Source organism: Serinus canaria, chromosome 1, assembly GCF_022539315.1.
Source record: "Serinus canaria isolate serCan28SL12 chromosome 1, serCan2020, whole genome shotgun sequence".
Lineage (NCBI taxonomy): Eukaryota > Metazoa > Chordata > Aves > Passeriformes > Fringillidae > Serinus > Serinus canaria.
This window is the reverse complement of record NC_066313.1, coordinates 104,016,473-104,036,962: the sequence shown is the minus strand read 5'-3', so window position 1 is coordinate 104,036,962 and position 20,490 is coordinate 104,016,473. Positions and strand designations below refer to the sequence as shown.

Below are 20,490 nucleotides of genomic sequence, written 5' to 3'. Positions count from 1 at the left end.
TAATTTCTGAGAGTATGGTCTTGGATATGCTTTCAAAATGCTGGTAGGATGCACTGAAAAGGCAATGGTACCCAGAATAGTGTGTGATTCATCATTTCCACCTTTGTGAACATATTCCTGTGATTTTTGAGAAAGTCTTTAAGATTTAAAAAGAAAATAGTTCTTGAGTTATTTCAGGAGAGAGTAGCATCAGTAATACAGTATTTGACAAAAGGATCTATGAATCCTTGTGACTATAGGGAAGAGTTTCTTAAAAGTTTTAGCATGACTCTAATTAAACTAAATTTTCCCACCACTTGGGTATATATATATAGTCCAGTACCTTTATCTCTTCCAGAAAGGCAATAGATCATCTGCAGGTCTGCCAAGTCCTCCCACAGACAAACAAAAATGACCTCACAGCAAAAAAGTGTTGCTGGTTTTGAAATAAATGGTTGGTTTTTGTCTGTTCCACAAAGAATTTGCTCAGACTTCTGAACACCATGAACGTAGCTCCTTGACAGCTTAGTTGTTTTGGGTTTTAAATCACAGAATATTCTGAATTACGGTACCCACGAAGATCATCCAGTCCAGCTCTTAGGTGAATGGCCCATACAGGGATGGAACCCAGGACCTTGGGTGTTACTAGAACCATGCTCCAACTGTAATCCAGTGTTAATGATTTCATTGTACGGGATTAAAAAGGAGAGTAGGGCTGGTATCTAGCAGTGAGGCCATCAGTTTCCAATAGAGTGAGCAAGTTACCAGCAAAAACCAAGCAGGAAACACATTTAGAAGACCATTCCTTACTGCTCAGGTACTTGCTATTTCACATTTTTTCCCCTCATTCTTAGCTTTTATTTTGATCAAAACAAAATTCTGTTTCTATATTCATAATTACTGTGTGTTAAATGCTCTTTACTCCTTTCTGCTGAAAATGAGGACTGTTCTGTTGTTCAAGGGAAATTCAACTGGACAAAATCATTAAATAGTTTATGGAACAGGATTGTAAAGGGATAGCAGTGTTTTAGCCAGACTTGAATCATAACAGAAGCTTAATGTGGGCATATCAAAGAACTGCTCTATTTCAGAAATCTTCCTCTTTTGCATATGCAGGAGATGAAGGAGGAGCAAGGTACTACAGGAAGAATAAGTTTGATTTATGAAAGAACAGAAATGCCAATTTTTGTTCACATCCTATTAGAAAATTAAGATGAATGTGTTGTTCTTTCTCTTAAAGGTGAGATTTTCTGAAATAATTAGAAAATTTTAGCTTCTGTTTGAACAAGAACAGAAGCTAATGCTGTATGCCCTGAAAGTCTAACCTTAAACCTATTTCCTATTAGTCTGTAGATAAATTAACAAACTATAGCAAACTGGTTATTGCTGGCATCCAAAGCTGATAGAACAAATGAATGCCTTTTCAGTCCCCTCAACAGATTTCTTATCAGGCTTCATGTCCTTTAAAACAAACTGAACAGAAATTAATAAAGCTGATGGACTAGCACAGCGCCAGGAAAAGGAATTTGACTTTAGTTGTCATATTTTGTTTGCATTGTTATTATTGTGATAGCTTTTTTTTCCCCTTGGTGTTTTCCCTGCATTTTTATATTTCTACAGCTGCTGTGCAGGCAGTTTAAGATTTCCCCTCACTGGCTTGTCAGTCATGCTTGAATCTGAGGATAATTCAGGCTGCTATTAAATGCTTCGTCTCTCTTTGGAGGTTACCACCAAACGTGTTAAACTGACAACAGCAGTGCCTGCCTTTTTTGTGTGGCTGTTGTTTAGCTATGACTGAAATTTCAATCACATGGTTTTATATAAAGTCACAAAGAAATCAATAAATAATGAGTTCCCATTTTTCCTGAAAAGGATCAGTGGCCCAAGAGGCTGATGGTCCTGACTCTTGCTGACCAAGGCAGAGATCTGGGGAGGTGGCAGCACAGAGAGCAGATTGGAAAACAGCAGAATTAGCAATGTGGTTTTCTTGCCTGTCCCAAAATAGGCATGGTGAGAAATCACTGAGGAGAGGTGAGATTCCACTGGTAAATCTTGAGCATAGAGCATTTCTGGTGAATCTGATACAGGTGCATAAAATGGAAAAGAGTAAGTAAGCAAAGAATTTGTGAAAAGGAAAAGATTATGTGTTATGTTCATGTTGTTTGCCATCCAATATCAATTACATTTTGACCAATACCAAAATTTAAATTCCCTGACAGATTTAGCAGATATAGAGCGCTTCCCAGCTACTAAGCATTACATCTCCTGCAAACTATAAAAAAAATATTATCTTCTGAAAATGATAAGAAATAATAGCTCTTGGAACTATCACTCTAGCTGGCATTTCTGCAGGTTTTTCCTTTGTGCAAGACATATAATCAGTTACATATCTGAGATATACCTGCTTAAGCACAGCAGTGACTTGTGGCAGTGCATTGTATGGGTCCAATTCAAGGTATTATTTTTATGTGCCATATATTTCTGAGATTCCATTGGTATAATTGTCACAGTGTATGGTAAAAGCAAAGTTTTGTGAAGGGCCTAAAGGGCCAAGCTTGCAATGCCCAGTTCCCTCTTTCTGCATTTTATCTTGGTAGTGTTATATGTTTGCTATGGTCCCTATTTTCTTTTATTTTTTTTTTTTTTCTCCCTGTATCTTATATGATTTTACTTTTTTTAATTCTCATCAAGTTAGCATCTAATTTAGTGCTGGGATTTTTTAACTTTAGCTTAGATGCATTTTCTGTACCCCACAACATGGCTTATATATGCTAGGTTCAGGGGGTTTTTTACTTAAAATCTGAAAAACGTGGTTCTGTTTCTTACCAGTAAAGGTGAACAGTTCCAAAATTTCCACGAGTTCTTGGTACTTGGAGAATGTCTGAGGATGATGCTTCAGCTATGTTAATTCATTAATAGCAGTGTCAGTTGATGAACAATATACCTTTACTGATTCCAAGAAGTTAGATTTATTTTTGAGGTAATTTACCTGTAAGTTTCTCAGTGAGTATTTACTCCAAGGGATGGGAGGCAGCTCCCATCCTCTTTCCCAGTGCTTGTCTTCTCTTTTTTTCCTGTGGAAACACCAGCAGAATACACTTGTGAAATAAGATGGCACTAAGTAATCTTAGTTCAGATCTGCCTTTGCTGACCCCCTTCCTTTTTATACTGTGCTGACCCCTTAGAGATGTGGACATTTGTCACTATTATTTCTTTTCATGCTGAGGAAAATAAAAGTAGAAGTATGGAATGTATTTATTAAATTTTGCTTTACCTAAATTCGTTTTCCCATCATGTCACTGCTTTTAAGGCTGCTATTACTCTCCTTTCTGCTGGCTGGGACAAGGCACCCTGCCCAAGCTCAGGAGAGTGAGTTAAAGATGGACATAAATAGTTATTCCTTTCATTTTTACTATCTTTCAGATGCTAATATGCATTGGAGCCTTCATTAAGGCTGGTCTTGATTTAAAATGCAGAATTTCTTCAAGACTGCAGCTAGTTCAAAGGCTCTCAGATTATACTGTGTTTAAATATTCCTTGTACTGTCTGTTGTTTTGAACACATCTGTTGAATCTTTCTGCTAACATATTGCTGATGATTTTTCCCATTTGGAATTATCCAAATACTTCTGGGTTTGGCTAATCTGAATAAATTTGCTGTTTTGCTCTTCATACCATTTTCCCAGTGCTTCATTACTGCACTAAAAGCCACCTTTTATTACTCCCTTGGAAAAGGCTCCTAATGCTCAGGGGTGAACACTATTTACATTGACCACATTAAATACTCTCAAGCTCAGTTTTGCTTTATTCCAGAGGTTTCTTTACCAAAACTTTGCATCCTTGACTTGCTTCCCAAATAGCTGCTTGTGAGGGGTTATGATATACTTTATGGATTTCTGTGCATAAGCTGAAATAAGGCTGAATCACCAGTTAAACTGATGAATGCATCAGTTATTTGTTCATTTCCATGACTAAAGTTTGGAAAGTGGTTTGAGAACAGGTAGGCATATGTTAAGAAAAAGAAATGCATCTCCTCAGATGTTGGATAAATTATCTGTAATATACAGAAGATACTTGCATGGCAGTGAGTACAGAATGATAGATCTCAAGTCAAATCAAGTATATTTTTAAAATAAACACCTGATAACTATTTAAAAAATCATTAAGAAGGATGGGAACATTGCAAATCATGCACTATATAAGAGAAAGATTTGGCTGACTCTGCCAGAATTGCCTGTGAGCACACGAAGGTTCGGGTATATATATATCCATTTTTGTCTTGTCTTGTCTCTTCATAGCAGAATAGTCAGAGTTCCTCACTCCCAGACTTAGAGTTTTGGTGTCTTTATATCTCTCTCCACTCTGTTAAATGGTCCAGAATTGTTGTTTGAAGGGTTATGATTTCTCCTACTAAGAATTTTTGTCTTTGAAATTCATCCAAAAAAGAATTGAGGTAGAACTATCAGAGAACATCCTGTTCCCTTTGAAGTCAGCTGAAGGTTAGCCATTCATCCTCAGTGGAGTTAGGATTTTCTCTGTAAGGCTTTTGTATCAAACACATGCTGAAGTTCTGTTGAACTGAGAGTGAGTTGAATACCATCTGAATTTGCTGAATTGGGCTCTGGAAATTCACTACTTAATTATTTATTTATATTTGTGTGATCCTGAGGAACAGAACTAGAGCTGTAGTTCCTTTCAATGTTATTGACTCTGCATAAGAATAAATTATTAGTATTTCTCTATATTCTCATATACCTCTGGTTGTAGTTCCTGATGTTTTACTGTCTTTCTACAGCAGATCTATTTTAACCAGATTATCTCATTATAGTGGAGAATTTATTCTATATTTGTTTTCTACTGGAGTTTGAAACTTCCTGAAGAGTAAAAAACTAAATGTATAAGATATGGAGTGGTTCTTGCAATTAATATTTTTTTGGTGGTATAAATGTAAGAGGCAATAGTCAGACTGCCTTCTTTTCTTCTTACTCAGATGCTCACCAGTTTTTGTTACCAGCTGCTTCTGACCTGAATTTTACAGAGCTGTTTTGTTTTTTTCTGGTTAGCATTTTATGCTTCTTGAAATATGTTGACAGAATACATGTTTTAAAATATTTTGAATCAGTCTGATCTGTCAACATCTTTGTGTAATGTGAGTACTACTTGAGGCCCATGTTTTAGAGGGAAAAAAATAATGTGGGTGTTTATCTAAGTGTTTATTTAATGTTCCTTAATATGATGCATGGAGCAATAAGAATTGTAAGTGCTGCCAGACAAGTTTTCCAGCCTGGGAATTGAGGCTTCTCTCTCTTGCATGGTAGCAAATCACTTTTTTGCTAGGCCATGGAGTTCAGCCCTCAGAGGCTGATGCTCCAAATGAAAACTACACTAACAGTTTAATAGTATCCTTTGTGAGCCCTAATTGATTTCATGTAATGCCATCAGTGCATTTCACAGTCTTATTAAATCCAGTTGTTTCTGCAGTAAGTAAGGCTAGGAAAACAAGTGCCTTTAGAATATAATTAATTCCATAATCATTTTAAATTATACTTCACTTTCTTAGAAAGCAAAGATTTTATCTTATTAAATTACATCTGAGTAATTAATATACTATTTATTAAATTGTAATGTCAACTGCCTTGGAATTTTGAAAGAACAATATGTTTTTGAATCTAAGAAAAAACTCAATTCTACGTATTATAGACCATGAAGTATGAAGAAGGCAAACAGAACAATAATCCTTTTGCTTCTTTTGGTAGAATGAGAAAACAGTTTTGTCTGTTTGGTTTAAGTTCTGATTTTAGGATTTCTTCTTTTTCGGACTTGTCTCTTCAACAGGAGTAACAGAATTGTTAAATATTTTCTTCCCATGTCTTTTTTGGGGCATTACTTGAATTATACAAGGATTAGACTGGAATCCGTTCAGTTCTGGAATCTGGTTTCAGAGAACTGAGGGGAGGGGGGTTGCCAGGTTGTTTGTTCTGTTGGATTTTCTTTTTCTTTTTCTTTTTTTTCTTTTTCTTTTCTTTTCTTTTTCTTTTTCTTTTTCTTTTTCTTTTTCTTTTTCTTTTCTTTTTCTTTTTCTTTTTCTTTTTCTTTTTCTTTTTCGTTTTCTTTCTCTTTTTCTTTCTCTTTTTCTTTTATTTTATTTTTTTTTTTACTTATTTAGTGTTTTAAGATACTTTATAAAAATTTGATTGAGGGCTATTTAGAAAAGTCTCTGGATTGAATTAATCTGAATATTATTCTATGTCTATAAATAAATTTTAATGATACCTTATATGTCTGTGATTGCTGAGTGTTGTTCAGCTTCCCTTCTCTTTAACCTGGTAACAGTCATGATTTACTCTCTGGAAAATGATTGACTTTAATGACAATTTTTAAGGATATTAAAAATCACAAATGAATATAAACTGTTTTCAACAGCATAAAAGATAAACTGTAATTGATTATAATTACAAAGGAATCTCCTTAGTTTCATCAGTGATTGTTCTGTAGCTCAGCATGTAAGTGTGATAATCAATAGTTATGAGAAACATAGAGAAGATGTACACTTATAATATGCTTTTATGTATTCTTAACCTATGCCAAAGCAGGCTGGGGAAAGGAAACAAAAGTGATGGGGGCAAGAAAAGCCTGTTAGAAAACATTGCCTCTAACTCTCCCTCTTTTTTATCCCATGAAGGGGCATTTTGGCAATGTAGGATCCCATAAGTGAATAGAGTATAAGAGACAGAAACTTTTTTTTAAAAGGTTAGGGAGAAGTTTTCTTACAGGATAACAGAGATCCCTTTGTGATGATGTAGTCAGGTGCTTCAGTAAACAGGGGGTGTTCAAAGGTCCTGTACAGAAGTCCATATATGTGATTTTGTTCCCCTGGGGGTCATATTTCCTTTGTTTTTAGCAACTCTTCTCAGTCTCATAAAAAACGGTGTAGAATAGATGGGGGAGTAATATCCAAGGCTGATCTGAAACTGTATGGGTAGATATAGGGTTAGAGGGGTTTTTTCTCTTTTTGCTATTCAATATCTGCTGTGCTTTAAAAAGAAATGTATGGGAAAAACAATCTAAATTCAAAAATATGTTTTCAAATTGATTTAGTATCTTTAGTAACAGAGTTCAGTGGAAAATGCAGTGAGAAGAGTTGATGATTTTTGTTATTTTCATAGAAGTCCTGTTTTTTTCAAGAAAGTGTGTGAGAGGTATAAGGCTAGAAACAAGTCAGCCAATGAATAGTAGCAGAAGAAATAATTTCTTCTCCCTTGCTGCATCCTAAGCATTTTCCTAAGTATAGAAACACCAGAAACACATTTTCTTGTTTTGAAGAGATTTATAACACGAAAACTGTTCAGGAAAAATGACTTGCATTTTGCTTAATAGAGTGAGTAACTGTTCATTGGAGCATTTTCCCCCTGGTCTCAATAGATTGTTAAGAAAAGACAAACTTTGGGCTCATCACTACAATCAGGAGATGTTTTAGAATGTTCTAATTCTCGTATCTGAAGAAAGTGTCGTCCTTTAGGAAACTGTGATTGCTAGGGAAAGAGCAGGACTTTGTCCCTGGGAAGACATTCTGAGTTCCAATCAGAGCATGGGGACATTGAGGGCTTTTGTTCTTCCTTCCTGCAGAAATAAAGAGAATCAGTAGAGAGCTGCCTGTGTGTGTCTATTTTGGACCAGCTGTTGCACTTAATCTCTCTGTATGCCCAATTAAATCTGGAATTTAAAATTATATCACTGGCTATTCGTTTGTTATAAATATGGGTAGTGCAGCCAAGACAGAGATGCCCTTCAGCTTATCTGAAGAAGCCAAGTCAGCTCTCAGGCAGTAGATCAAGTTGTTGAGAAATTAATGGAAGGCAGAGAGAAGCACTGCACTGTCGAGGTTTAACCCCAGCCAGCAACTCAGTACCATCAACCACTTGCTCACTTCCCTACAGCAGGGAGAAGAATTGGAAAGAAAAGCTAAATCTCCTGGGTTTCTCCTCTAGAAAAGCTAAATAAGAACAATTTACTAATTGGGGGGATGGGAGGGAGGGTTGGAATGACACTGAATGTGCTACTAATGCAATTATTAGTATTAATTGTAGCTATAAGGAGAGGGAGAGAGGGTAACAGAACCCAAGAGAGCCAAGTGATGCACAATCCAATTGCTCACCACCTGCTGACTGATACCCAGCCAATTCCCAAGCCTGTCTTTAGAGTACAAAATTCTGTACCAGCACTCCAAAGCTTTCCTGGTTCCTCACTCAGAATGAAGAGAGGACAAGGGCCTGTGGCTGTATGTCAGCTGCATGTGAATGCTGATCTCGAGTGGTTTGGATACTGATGTTGTAGCTCTAAGTTTGGTTACAATTTGAGGCTTTCTGAACATTTGCAACAAAATTATTTCAGAGGTAGAGTCTCCCACAGGTGAGCAATCTCCAGTACTGTCGGATCAACTTGGTTAAGAACATTTTCCAACAAGCCAGACAAAATAGTGATGGCAGGACATAAGTTTGCATACATAAAGATCACTCAAAGACTTTATATCCACATCCACATGCCAGTGATCTACAACAGACAAAACTTGGTACCTCTGTTCAGATGGTACTAAAAGGCACATTTATGCAGAGGTGTTACTGCAAAAATCCTAAGTGTCCCTTACTGTGGTGTTAAGCTAGTTGGCATCCAGAAAAACACAGGAAAGCAGTACTTGAAATGCTGTCTCAACATAAATTTTCCCCACTGAATATTCTAACAGGCATTCCAGAGTTAATCTGAACATTCGTCACTTACTAGCATGTATTTATGACTTTAACTGGCACTGTAGAATATAGTACCTAGGTTCTGAAAGAAAGTTTCTCTAACCAGCAATCCCAAAACCAATGAATATGATTTATTTTGAATTTGCATTTCAAAATTATATCAATAATAATTATTTTAAGAATTTAATTTTCATATCTGTGACATCTCTTTATGTTCCAACTTTATCTGAGGTTAAATTATTCTCCCTCTTTGATAGGTTCTTTATCAGTCCAATTAAAGCAGCTGAAGAAGAGCTACCAGTGAGGGCTTAAATTTATTTAGTAGTAAAAATCAAATATTACAATAAAACTTTGCAATTCTTCCTTTTTCATATTCATAAAAAGGACATAGACCTTATGAAAATGGTGCAAACTTTTTCCAGCATTAACAGGATGATACATGTAGTTCAAATTTCCTGTGATAGTTGGCTGAATACAGGAAATTCAGGTAACTTTAAATTTATTTTATTTTTTATTGTATGGAGCTATACTGTTAGAAAAGACAAAATACAATTATAGAGAGAGAACCACATGAACCATAGAAGTAAAACCATTTCCTGATACTTTGTCAGCCAGTAGTCCAGGATATTTTATTTTATATCTCAGAGAGATAACTTTAGATCACTACAGTCTGCAGATGGAAGTGTGATTTAGTGATCTTTTGAACACTGAATGATGCAGACTTGCTTTACTTTTATTGCTTTTAAAGAAATACCTGGGGAACAGCAATGTTTTAGTTTGTGCTCTGCAGTTACTGCATGTCCTGTTACCTGAGCATCTCAAAGCATTTTTCACACACTGACCCTCTCCATCTCATATTGTGAATAAGCACTGCAATTTGAAATACACAGATACTCATAAAATGTGAATGAGTCATTCCAAATTATGTAGCAGACACTACAGCTGAAGTAAAATCTGATATTCACACTTGCAGAGCCTCTACAAACACTGTACTCCTTGTGCTGTATGGGATTTTAGTGCTGAATAATGCACTCCTGCAATGAATTCAATCACAGAAATACAGAACATTCTGAGATGATAACTTAATTTTACCCTCCTTTTCTTCATGAACATTTGTATACTGCTATGTTTAAAAAATAATAGCTTTTTAAAGTTCTCAGCAGGACAGCAATGCCCTGAAACAAAGGCTGGTAACTTTCCTTGTTTGTGGATTTTTTTTTTAAACCCTTAAAAACACACACCTTCCTCGCAGTAGAAATGTTCACACATTGCTTGACTCACTTCCCCTGGCATGCCACCATTATTCCCTCAACTCCAAACCTTCAGCTGACATGTATTTAAAAGAGCATCTGCCCTGATGCTCTGATGATCAGACCTTCTGCCCTGCAACAAAGGTCCTACAACAACTAGAGTTGGTGAGTCCACTGTGACTGATGCCACTAGTTCCTAAAAATCAAATTTACAGGGATGTTTGGGGACCAGCTTGCCTATTTTTAGACATTTAAAAAAATTAAATCTTCTGTAAAATTAAAATTGTCTAAGTTATAAGTGATTTACTGTTGTAGTCAGGAGAAATAGTTTACTCTGACCTTGATCTGGTACAACAAATCAAGGTCATACAGGCAAGGGAGGAGAAACTGAATGCCAGAAATGCTGTGTTCATGCTTTGGAGAGGGAGTGTGGTTTGCCTGTCCTCTGGGTGTCTAGATAAAAATTAGATGAATCCCACCTTTAATATTTCTTTCTTGAATAAGGAGCTTTTGGCTATACATTCTGTGATTATTTTTATATCATAGTATACCAGATTAAATCATTACTAGCCCATTAAATTTTTTTTCTTACTGTTTCCACTCACTATGAAATTAAACATACCTGGATAATACAGACTAAAGAGAAAGCATCTTTATTTTGGTTTGATGCAATAATGTCTTGTTCAATATACATATTTATTGAGCCCCTGTGATTCTGGGTAATTTAGCATATGCTGGATTTGATGCTCAGTTTTGTTCTTCTTGTTTAGACCTTCTTTTTTCATTCTATCTTCATACTTCTGTAGTGAGAAAGCCAAGTAGAGTGAATTTTGTTGATATGCTGCAGAACAGTCAATGTAGCTGAATGTTTATTGCATGTTAGCTGTACCAAAATTTAGAATGCAAAGCACTGCATATTTTCTGGTGGAATTATGGTATTAGTATGCTTATAAAAAAACACATTTCTGTAGACTGAAAGAATTATGTACCATAAGATTTCTGTATGTCATAGAAGTGCCAGAAGATTCTTCCTGATAAAAACTTCATTTTTTGCCCAGATCAATAAAATGTTATATTTTTCCATGAAGTCCCAGAGTTTCTCTAAAACACTAATTCTGACTTTGAGTAATCCTTCAAATCGCTCTCCCTTTAAATATCTTTTTCATATCTGTGCTTGTGTTTTGTTTTTTTCAAAATCTCACTGTGTATTTGCAGAATGTTGTTATTTTTGGAGCATTGCTATGTATTTATAGGAATCCAGGTGTACAGTAGTTAAAAATGTACCTTTCATATTATGAAGGAACTGCATGAGAAAAAAAATGTTTTATGTGATTTTGCAAAGGCTATTAACTACCATGCTGCACACTGTAAATTGAATTAGAATAATGCTATAAAGCATATCTTAGAATTGTGCTCTAAAGAACTGGAAAGAAATACATTTAGATCATGCAATTTTATTCCATTTCCAAGTGTTGAATAAATGTAATGCCGCTTTTGAGCTAAAAGTGGTAAATAGGTCAATACAGACTTTTCCAGGTAAAAGATTTTCTGTGTCTTATTATCATTTAATGTATATTGCTAGTATCTTTAGGTATCATTTCTATGTAATTAATCTTTAGCTTAAAAAAAGGAACAGCAAATTCTTTCATTGCAGTTATATTAAGTTAGAAGTGTAGCCTGACCACGAGCCCTGTTTATGCCCCTGTAGAATAAAGCTGGGGAAGAGATCCATGTTCACTATTCTGCAGCTGAGTGTTTCCTACTGACAGCCCCCTGGGGACACATTCTAATGCAGCCTAAGCAGTGCCATGATCTGGAGAGTTCTTGTAGGTGGCAACAGGTGCAACTAAGGTGAAAATCCAGTCCATTTTTTAGCTTTAAAAAGCCCTGATGGATGAGTTTGTAGTGAGGCATTCAATAGCTTTCTTGGTTTTTGAATGAAAAATAAGTCCTATTTTTAACAAAATGGTTGGAAAAAGCAAATAAGATGTCAAAGGATCAAAAATTTAATAAAAATATGGCAGTTCTTGTAACATTAGTCTCTCAGGGAGGACATTTTTTTTCCTGTAGTGGTTGTCCTTGCCTGTACTCTGACTGACTTTTTCTGTTCTTACTATCCTCTGCTGCAATTTAACTATATGCTTGTCAAAAAACTTGTTAAGTCAGTGCCACTTGGCAAACTTGTGATAGGTTTTTTTTCTTTTCTCACTTCCATTATTTAGGGGTTTAGGATGATATCACTTACAAGGAATACAACCCCTTCACGACAGGAAACAGGGTTAGAAAGAGAAGTCAGCACTTGGAAATTTCATTTCCTCTGATTAGTTACAACTTGGGAAGTTATGTCTGCTAGAATCTAGTCTAGCTAGATTCTAGTCTGCTAGAATCCTTGTCTCTCCCTAAGTAACTGGGCAGGAAATCTGTTGAGATAGATGAAGACCACCACAGATGTGTAGACTCAACATAGGTGTGATTCAAAGTGCATTCATTCCACTTGAAGTAATGCACATTACCAAATGACCTTAGTAAGTATTTTCAGATCTTAAAAAATTATTTAGGTATCATGTTGATGTTAAACAAATATTCATGTAATACAATAGGTAAGTAACCTTGACAGATTTGTGCTAATAATAATGTCATACTTAGTTGCTCATGTTTCTAAATCCATATTTTGCTCAAGTTCAAAGCAAAAATATCAGTGAATACATGACACCTACATTGCACATGAATGCTGATATAACACAGATCTGCTTTAATGTTTTTTTCAGCACCAGAGTTGCTGAAACCTTTAGTGCTCTTTTCTTATCTGAGTTAGACCTTCGCCAAAGATAATATAGCCTTTGTCTTTAAAAATTGTACTTTATCCTGTAACTGATAAAGATCATCCTTGAAATTTATCACATTCAAATTAAAAATAATAATACATTAAAAAAAAAGCCCACCACAACCTTTAATGTTATAAGAGCTTAAGAAATTGAACACAATCTCCAAATGTTTCAAGTAGTAAAAATTAATCATTGAATTTATTGTATCATGCAGTGGTCAGGAACTATTTTGTGATTTCTAAAAATAAACAAGTATTTCCACTGTAGTGTAAAAAAGTAATCTTTTATTAAAACAAAACCAGGGAGTTACTTCTGATTTTCCATTGTGCATATTTTAGGCATAGTACTTTGAAAGAAGGGCTTTTGCTTAATTTTGTGTCAGACCGATTCCCTTTACTACTTCTCAGATGAAAACATAAAAAAGAACCCTACCTGCCAGACATACAGTACAAGATCTGTAGCTAATGAATCAGCAAAGTTACCTTGACTGGTACATGAAAAATATTTTGTGTGTCTTTTTTATATTTGGATTTAATGATTAAGGTTTGTTTTCTTCCAAAGAGCACTGTATTTGATTATTTGTACTTCTGCAGGGTTTGTGAACGTGAAGCAGCTCTGGAATCAGCCCTAAGAATGTTGCAGCAATTCTACCTGGATCTCGAAAAGTTCCTTGCTTGGCTTACAGAAGCTGAAACAACTGCAAATGTCCTACAGGATGCTACACACAAGGAGAAGACACTGGAGGATGCCAAAACGGTTCGGGACCTCATGAAACAGTGGCAGGTAAGCCAAGCACTTCAGTATAGAGACATTTGACAAGCATGAGAGTTTATTAAGCATATCTGATATTTATAGAAGTTATATAATTCACATCAAGTTTATTCTTTGTAGCTTAACTGAATTAGTTTTTCTCCATTACTTTCAAATACATGTAGAAATGGTAATTTGGGAGTCTATTGTCAACACGCACCATTGCAGTAATAAAAAGAGATAACGATGCAAATTTTCATAGTAAATGCCTGGACAGTTCTCATACAGTTATTTTCCTCTGGGGAGAAAAAAATCTTAAAGAAAGATAATATTGTATTTATTGTTCCAGAGAATCCTGGGGAGAAAGAAAATTAATTAGTTGAGATGGAGCTGTTGAACTATGTTGTTTTACTTCCATTGAGTTTTCTTCACTACAGTTATTGAGAGGAATACAGATACATCTGCTTGAGGTCTTAAATTTCTTAAATATGAGGTTGATTGGGTGTTTGGAAGGCAGGACCCTTTATTCCAGTAGTGATAGAATCATATAAGAGTTCAGTTGGGGAAGACCTTTAAGATCATCAAGTCAACCATCAACCCAGAACTGCCACGGCCATCACTAAACCATGTCCTCAAGTGCCACATCTACACATCTTTTAGTAGCTCCAGGGATGCTGACTCAGCCCCTGCCCTGGGCAGCCTCTTCCAAAGCTCAGTGACCTTTTCAGTGAAAAAATTTGACTCATAATGCATTATTTTGATTTTGACAGGAAGTTCAAAACAGGAGATTTAAGTCCCTGGATACTCTATGCCTTAGTGTATTTAATGACGAAAAACATACTGTGAAAAATTTAGCTATAAGTGATTAAAAAAAAAGGGAGTAAATTTATATAGTATTTCAAGAATTCTCAGCTGCAAAATAAATTCATTTATTATGATGGGTAATATTTGCAGTAGTCATAACCCAGCACTCTCTATCAAGTTTTTATTGTGAAAGCTTTTTGTTCAAACAGGTACATTTTCCTGATAGTGGTACAAATATTGTCTATCTATTTTCTAAAAATGGGTAATGTAGGACAATTTCATCAATAGAACAATTTTATGATGCCAGCTGAATGATCAGGAAAGAGAGTATGGCTTTTCATTCTGTTTCTCAGGTATTGCTGCATTGATTCTTTCAGGCTTCACACCCTGCTTGTGGGAGTTCTCTCTCACAATTCACTTTGATGTATAAAGATGAAAAGCAAGAACATGACATAAATGTGTAGCTTGCACACAGTTTATGCATATAAAAGATTCAGAGAAAAAGTAGCTTTACTAAGTCACAGAAGTCTCTGAAGTATGTATTTTTGTTCTTTTTGGAAAGGGGTTATTGCTCACTAATGCATACAATCAGCCACATAAAGCCTAAATAGTGATAAGCCTTTTTTTAACTCTGTATTGAGGGTCAGAAATATACTTCTACATAACACATCAGGCAAAGATTGAGAATCAGTATATTCCAAGAAACTCACTATGTACATTGTATATGTATCAAAACAGGCATATTCAAATACAGTCCATGTCCTCAATATGGTTTGTTATCACTCAGTGTGTGTAGTAAAATTGCAAGTCCTACCCCAGCATAGAAAAAATCCTAAATTCTTTCAGTCAGAATTAGAATTTTCCAACTTACTTTTTTTTCCTTATGAAATCTTTTTTTTCTTTTTTTTTCTCTCACCAACCAGGCTGAATTCAGATCCTAGGAGGTAAAATAAAATGGTGCTTTCTTATTAAATACCAGTGCTTCATGAGTCTTTGGAAGGAAACTTTGATTCCCTGGGTTTATTAGAATGCATAAAAGTTATGGTCAAATATAACAAATGGATTTAGATCTACAGTCTCTCTCTTGCTCTTTACACAGTTCCATAGAATTGAATAATGTGAAAAAAGTCACTAGGACTCTTGAAATGCTAAAATTTCTGATTTTTATCTGATATTTTTAATTACTAGTTGTAAACCAGCATTTTGATAAATAATTTTCCACACAAATAATGACAAACATAAGTTTCTGAGTTCAGTAGTAGCTTTGTATCCTTGTCACTACAGAGATTTATCTCACTTTTAGTGATCCATTGGCTTCCTGCTTTATGCTCTCAAACTCTATCTTATTCCTTTAAACAATTAGGAAAATAATGACTTGCTGTACAGAAACTTTTTATGTAGCAGCAGTTGCTTGTCTAGGAAAATATCACGTTTTAGGCATTTGTTTTCCTTTTCATGTTCAGAAACCATTAACTCAATTGTCACTAATAAAGATTAATCTTTCCTTAGTAGTTAGCAGTTCATTCAGTAGCAGAAGGAGAAAGGTGAGACTTATATAACTGCACATTCTAATTACCTGATGATGTAATTATATTAAAATGTTGCATTATAAGCACCCTGTTTGTTTGCACAAACATGTATTTGCATGCATCATTTGTCTGAACTGACAGCAGTGTAATAGTTGAGGTGATTCACACAGTTAGAATACTTTCTGGAGAATTTTCAAGGATACAAACCCGTTACTCCAAGGAGTTGTGTAATTATGTGCTGCTTCTTTTTTTTTTTTTTCTAGTTGAAATACATCATGTGTCCTCATGAGGCCTGGTTTGTTAAGTAACCATATGAAGGAGATGAAAATTAATTTCGCTTTCTGCTTTCATACTTCTTGTGATACAAACTCTCAACTGTGTTAATTATAATTGTGGGTCGGTTTACATGACACCAGGTCTGCTGGTGACAGATGGGGTACACCTGTCCCAAAGGGGGAAAGGGATCTTTGCACAGGAGTTATCTGTGTTTAATGAAGAGTAAACTGGATTTGAAGGGAGAAAGATATAAAACCAGGTTCACCAGAGACAAGGCTGGGGACAGAATATTTGGGGGATGATGTGCTAGTGAGGTCCTTTGGTCCGACAGCTCAGTGGAGGTAAGGGCTGGAGATCCTTGTGGCTGCAAAGATACAGGAGTTATTGATGAGTCAGACACTGTGGAAGCACCTGAGAGTGGTCATACAGGAATTAGGGCTTCTCCCTGCAGAAAGGTGGGGGATCTATAGCCCAACATCCACCTGCACTCATGCACACAACAGGGACAACCAACAGGAGGAACTGGAACCCATTGGGCAGCTGGAACACCATGGCACAGTTGCCATCACAGAGATATGGATGACTTGCATGCCTGGAGTGTGCAGTGGATGGCTTTAAATCCCTCAGAAGAGACAGGCAAGGAAGTTGAGGTGGTCTGACAGCCCTGGATGGAAGGGAGTGTTTTGACTGTCTAGAGCTTGATGCTGGTGCCAGCAGGGTTGAGTGGTTTTGGTTAAAAACCAGGGGAAGTCCAGCAAGGCAGATATTCTGGTGGGAGTCTGTTATAGATCTCCCACCGGGACGAAGAGAAAGATAAAATATTCTATGAGCAAATGGGTGAAGTCTCATAGTCACTAGACCTTTTTCTCTTGGGGAACTTCAACTTACCAGATGTCCTCTGGAAATGCAGAAACGCCACAGAGAAGAAGCAGTCTAGGAGGTTCCTGAATTGTGTGGAAAAGAGCTTCCACAGCATTCTCCTTAAGAAACCAACTGCTCATGGCTTGGATGGGTGTGCTCTTTGCTGGGTAAAACACTGGCTGTGGGGCCAGGCCCAGGGAGTGGTGGGGAATGGAGTCACATCCAGCTGGGTTCAGACACCAGGGATGTTCCCAGGGCTCAGCACTGGGCCCAGTCCTGTTTTATGAGGAGTGACTGAGGGAGCTGGTGGTGTTTAGATTGGAGAAAAGGAAGCTCAGGCTTTCAGCTGATAGGAGGTTGTAGTGAGATGGGAGTTGGTCTCTTCTCCTGAGAGGAAATGGCCTCAGCTGTGCCTAGGCATGTTTAGATTTGGTATTAGGAAAAATTTTCTCAAAGTAAAAGTTGTCAAATATTGGAACAAGCACTAGTTTCCCAGGGAATTAGTTGAGTCACAATCCTTGGATCCCATGTTACTTAGGGACATGGTTTAGTGGTGAAATTGGTGATGTTAGGTTAATGGTTGGACTTGATTATTTTTGAGGTTTTTTCCAACCTTAAGAATTCTCTGATTATGAAGTACTTTTCTGGTCTGTCTAGAAAAGTATTGTCTATTTAGCAATAATTGTACGTGACACTTTATGCAGCTTATGTGATATTAGATAGACTTTTGAAGCTAGGGTGGATTTATCCTGTTACTTTGTGAATGCAATCAGTTAATATTAAGCCTGTAGACGAATATAATCACAGACTTTTTTCACTGAAATCTGACAAATACTGCATGTGACACCTCGGTAAACAGTAACTGGAAAATGTTTTTGTACTATATACACAGCTTAAAAAGTGTTTTTGAAATAATCTATGATGACTGAAAAATTATTAGTAGTATAGACCTGACTAAAAGTATGCCAGAATATGATAAATGAAGCAAGGTTAATACTTCAGCATGAAATACATAGCAGATTTATTTTTATTGCCTCCTTCATGCTCACTTAGCCTATAACCTAAGTAGTTTTCCATTAGAGTCAGGAGTTTTGCTGCTCCCAATATGAAAAATATGCAGTGCCTCACGTTATACCTCAGAATATACAGTATGGGCAGTACTCTTATTTCCTCCTGGTGATCTTTTTATCTGAAAACATCATCTGAGGGGCATGAAGAGCAAACAAGTTGCTCTTGTCTCTTCCATTCCTATCAATTCTTCAAGGTGCTCACTTGTTTTTAAAATGTCCAGGCAGCTGGTTTTTTACAGCAGTAAAAAGCTGAGTTAGACACCTATTCCTGACACTTCTCAATTATTTATCAGGATAGGTTCTTTGAGAAATAAAACATTGCTTCCAAATTTATTCCAAATATAATTTATATATTATTGTCCAACACAGTTCATTTTGTGAATGATTTATGGATTAGATGATAAATCTCTGTAACATAGAAAAGAGAATGTATTTGTAATATTCTTGCTCATTTCACTTGAATTTACTAAAAAATATTAACGAATTTTCAAGTACTTCCATTCTCTGTTCTGAAGCACTTTTTCATTCTGAAATACTTTTTCAGTCACTTCTGCTTATAATTGTTCCCTGAAAACTTTTTTAAAATAACATATAATCTTCTTCCCTTATCTGTTTTTAAAAAAAAGTTTAATTCTCCATTTTTGCCTTTTATACTAACTTTTGCCAATTCTAAAATAGAATCTGTTCTACAGTACCTGGAATAGAATAATAGCTGTCAGTGCCACCTTATTCCACTGAGTAATAGAAGAGAAATTCCAAAATTCTTGAGTTTTAAAACAAGTGCTCTTACAACCTAATCTGAGAAAAGTCTCGATAGCATCTCAGAGTGATTTTTTTCCTTAGGGTGGATTTTTTAGAGTGTTGGTTAATATTATTTTGAAAACACATGGTCACAAATTTTTCAGTCTTGCAATTAGCAGTCACAAGGAAGGGAATTAATGTTCCTTTGTTGTTAACAGCAAGTATCAAATACTGAATACTTTCATAGGAGATTCAGGTGCTGATTCTCAGCAGAGATAATGATAATACAACTGTTCTTCTTAGCTGGAGATCAAAGAGAAGTCAGCAATAAACCAGATAGTAGATGTCATTACTTTTTATCGAGTATTTTTTTTTTCAGTTTGTTTAGTCTGGATGGTCTGTATCATAAAAAATAGAAATGTATTGCAGTTTGCCTATGAGTTGATTCATTAATGGGTATTCTGCTTCTGCCCTCCCTGTTTCTGAACTTAAAAGAAAAAACCCTTATCAGCATAAATTTTCTTTTGGGAGGTAAAAGGTTTGTTTTATCAAGAGATCTTGTTCTCTCATACTAGAATGCGACTCTTAAAACTTATTCTTGTGAAAATAAACAGCTCTCGATTGTCAGAAATCTCACAGATAAAGTAGATGTCTCCAAATAATAGCATAAATTTCTTTTAATTTCTCATTTGCATATGTTCTCATAATCATGGTAGAACAAAAATCCAATCCACATAGTGCTAAATAACCTAGTATATTCTCACTTGGTTGATTTATGTATTTCCTCTGTAAAAGTTTATTGAGCATACCAGAGGGATAGTCCTAATTTTTCATTTGTAGATCAGCATTCAAACCCTACCAGCTTTAAACACAGGTTTTCAAACACAGGTTAGATGGGAAAAGCTTTTGTAGCATGAAGTGTGAGATTCTGTTTTGTTGAGTAAGATTATTAGAGGAGAGCATGGGAAAAATCCCAAGTAGAAATGTAATGGAAGGGATAAGATGGTTTGCCATTATTCTGAGCAAGTTCCAATTCCTGCATTTTCTCCTAATCTTACCATTTCCACAGGATGCCCCATCACTCTTTGTGTAAGCTTTTCTAAAGCAGGCTCTTGCACACCCAAAGAAGGGATGGATGGACTTTCTCATAATCTGTGGAAGTATATGTCCTATTTCACTGTAGCCCATCTATTGGAAGTGGCAGGAATTAGACTGAGTGGTTACCAGAACTTTGAAGACTTCTGCCTTTCCCATGACCATCAGTATTTACTAGTGCAGTCTAATCTGTCATTTACTTCTTCTGTACCCTTTTTATTGTATTTATTTATAGCACATTTATTTGAAAAGTGAATAATCAGTAAAAACTAGGCACAAATCCAGTGGTAGCCTTTAATATATCCTGATTATGGGTTTAAAAGGGTATCTGTGCCTCCTACCAGACTGTTCAATACCCTTGGCTAAAGAGCACATAAGTTTTCATTTGTGAGACCAAATATGTATTTTCCCAAGGCAGGCAAAAAGAAAAAATGATTGTATTGTGATTATTAACATGTTAATGTAAAAGGGATAAATTGCCCAGTGAATAACTGAGGAAAAGTATTAATTTTGGCTTAGGGCAAATATCTTCCTGAATATGTAAGAAGTCAGTGACCTGCATAGAAT

At 35.8% G+C, this 20,490-nt stretch overlaps 1 protein-coding gene across 6 annotated transcripts in view; it reads left to right on the top strand.

Annotated features, from left to right (window-relative positions):
* DMD (dystrophin) overlaps positions 1–20,490 on the top strand; it is a 971,087-nt gene that overhangs the window by 717,249 nt on the left and 233,348 nt on the right. For all 6 annotated transcript variants that reach the window (XM_050969735.1, XM_050969772.1, XM_050969742.1 and 3 more), the window contains one exon: positions 13,391–13,580. In XM_050969735.1, coding sequence (XP_050825692.1) covers positions 13,391–13,580 — 190 coding nt within the window. The remainder of the gene's footprint in view (positions 1–13,390; positions 13,581–20,490) is intronic.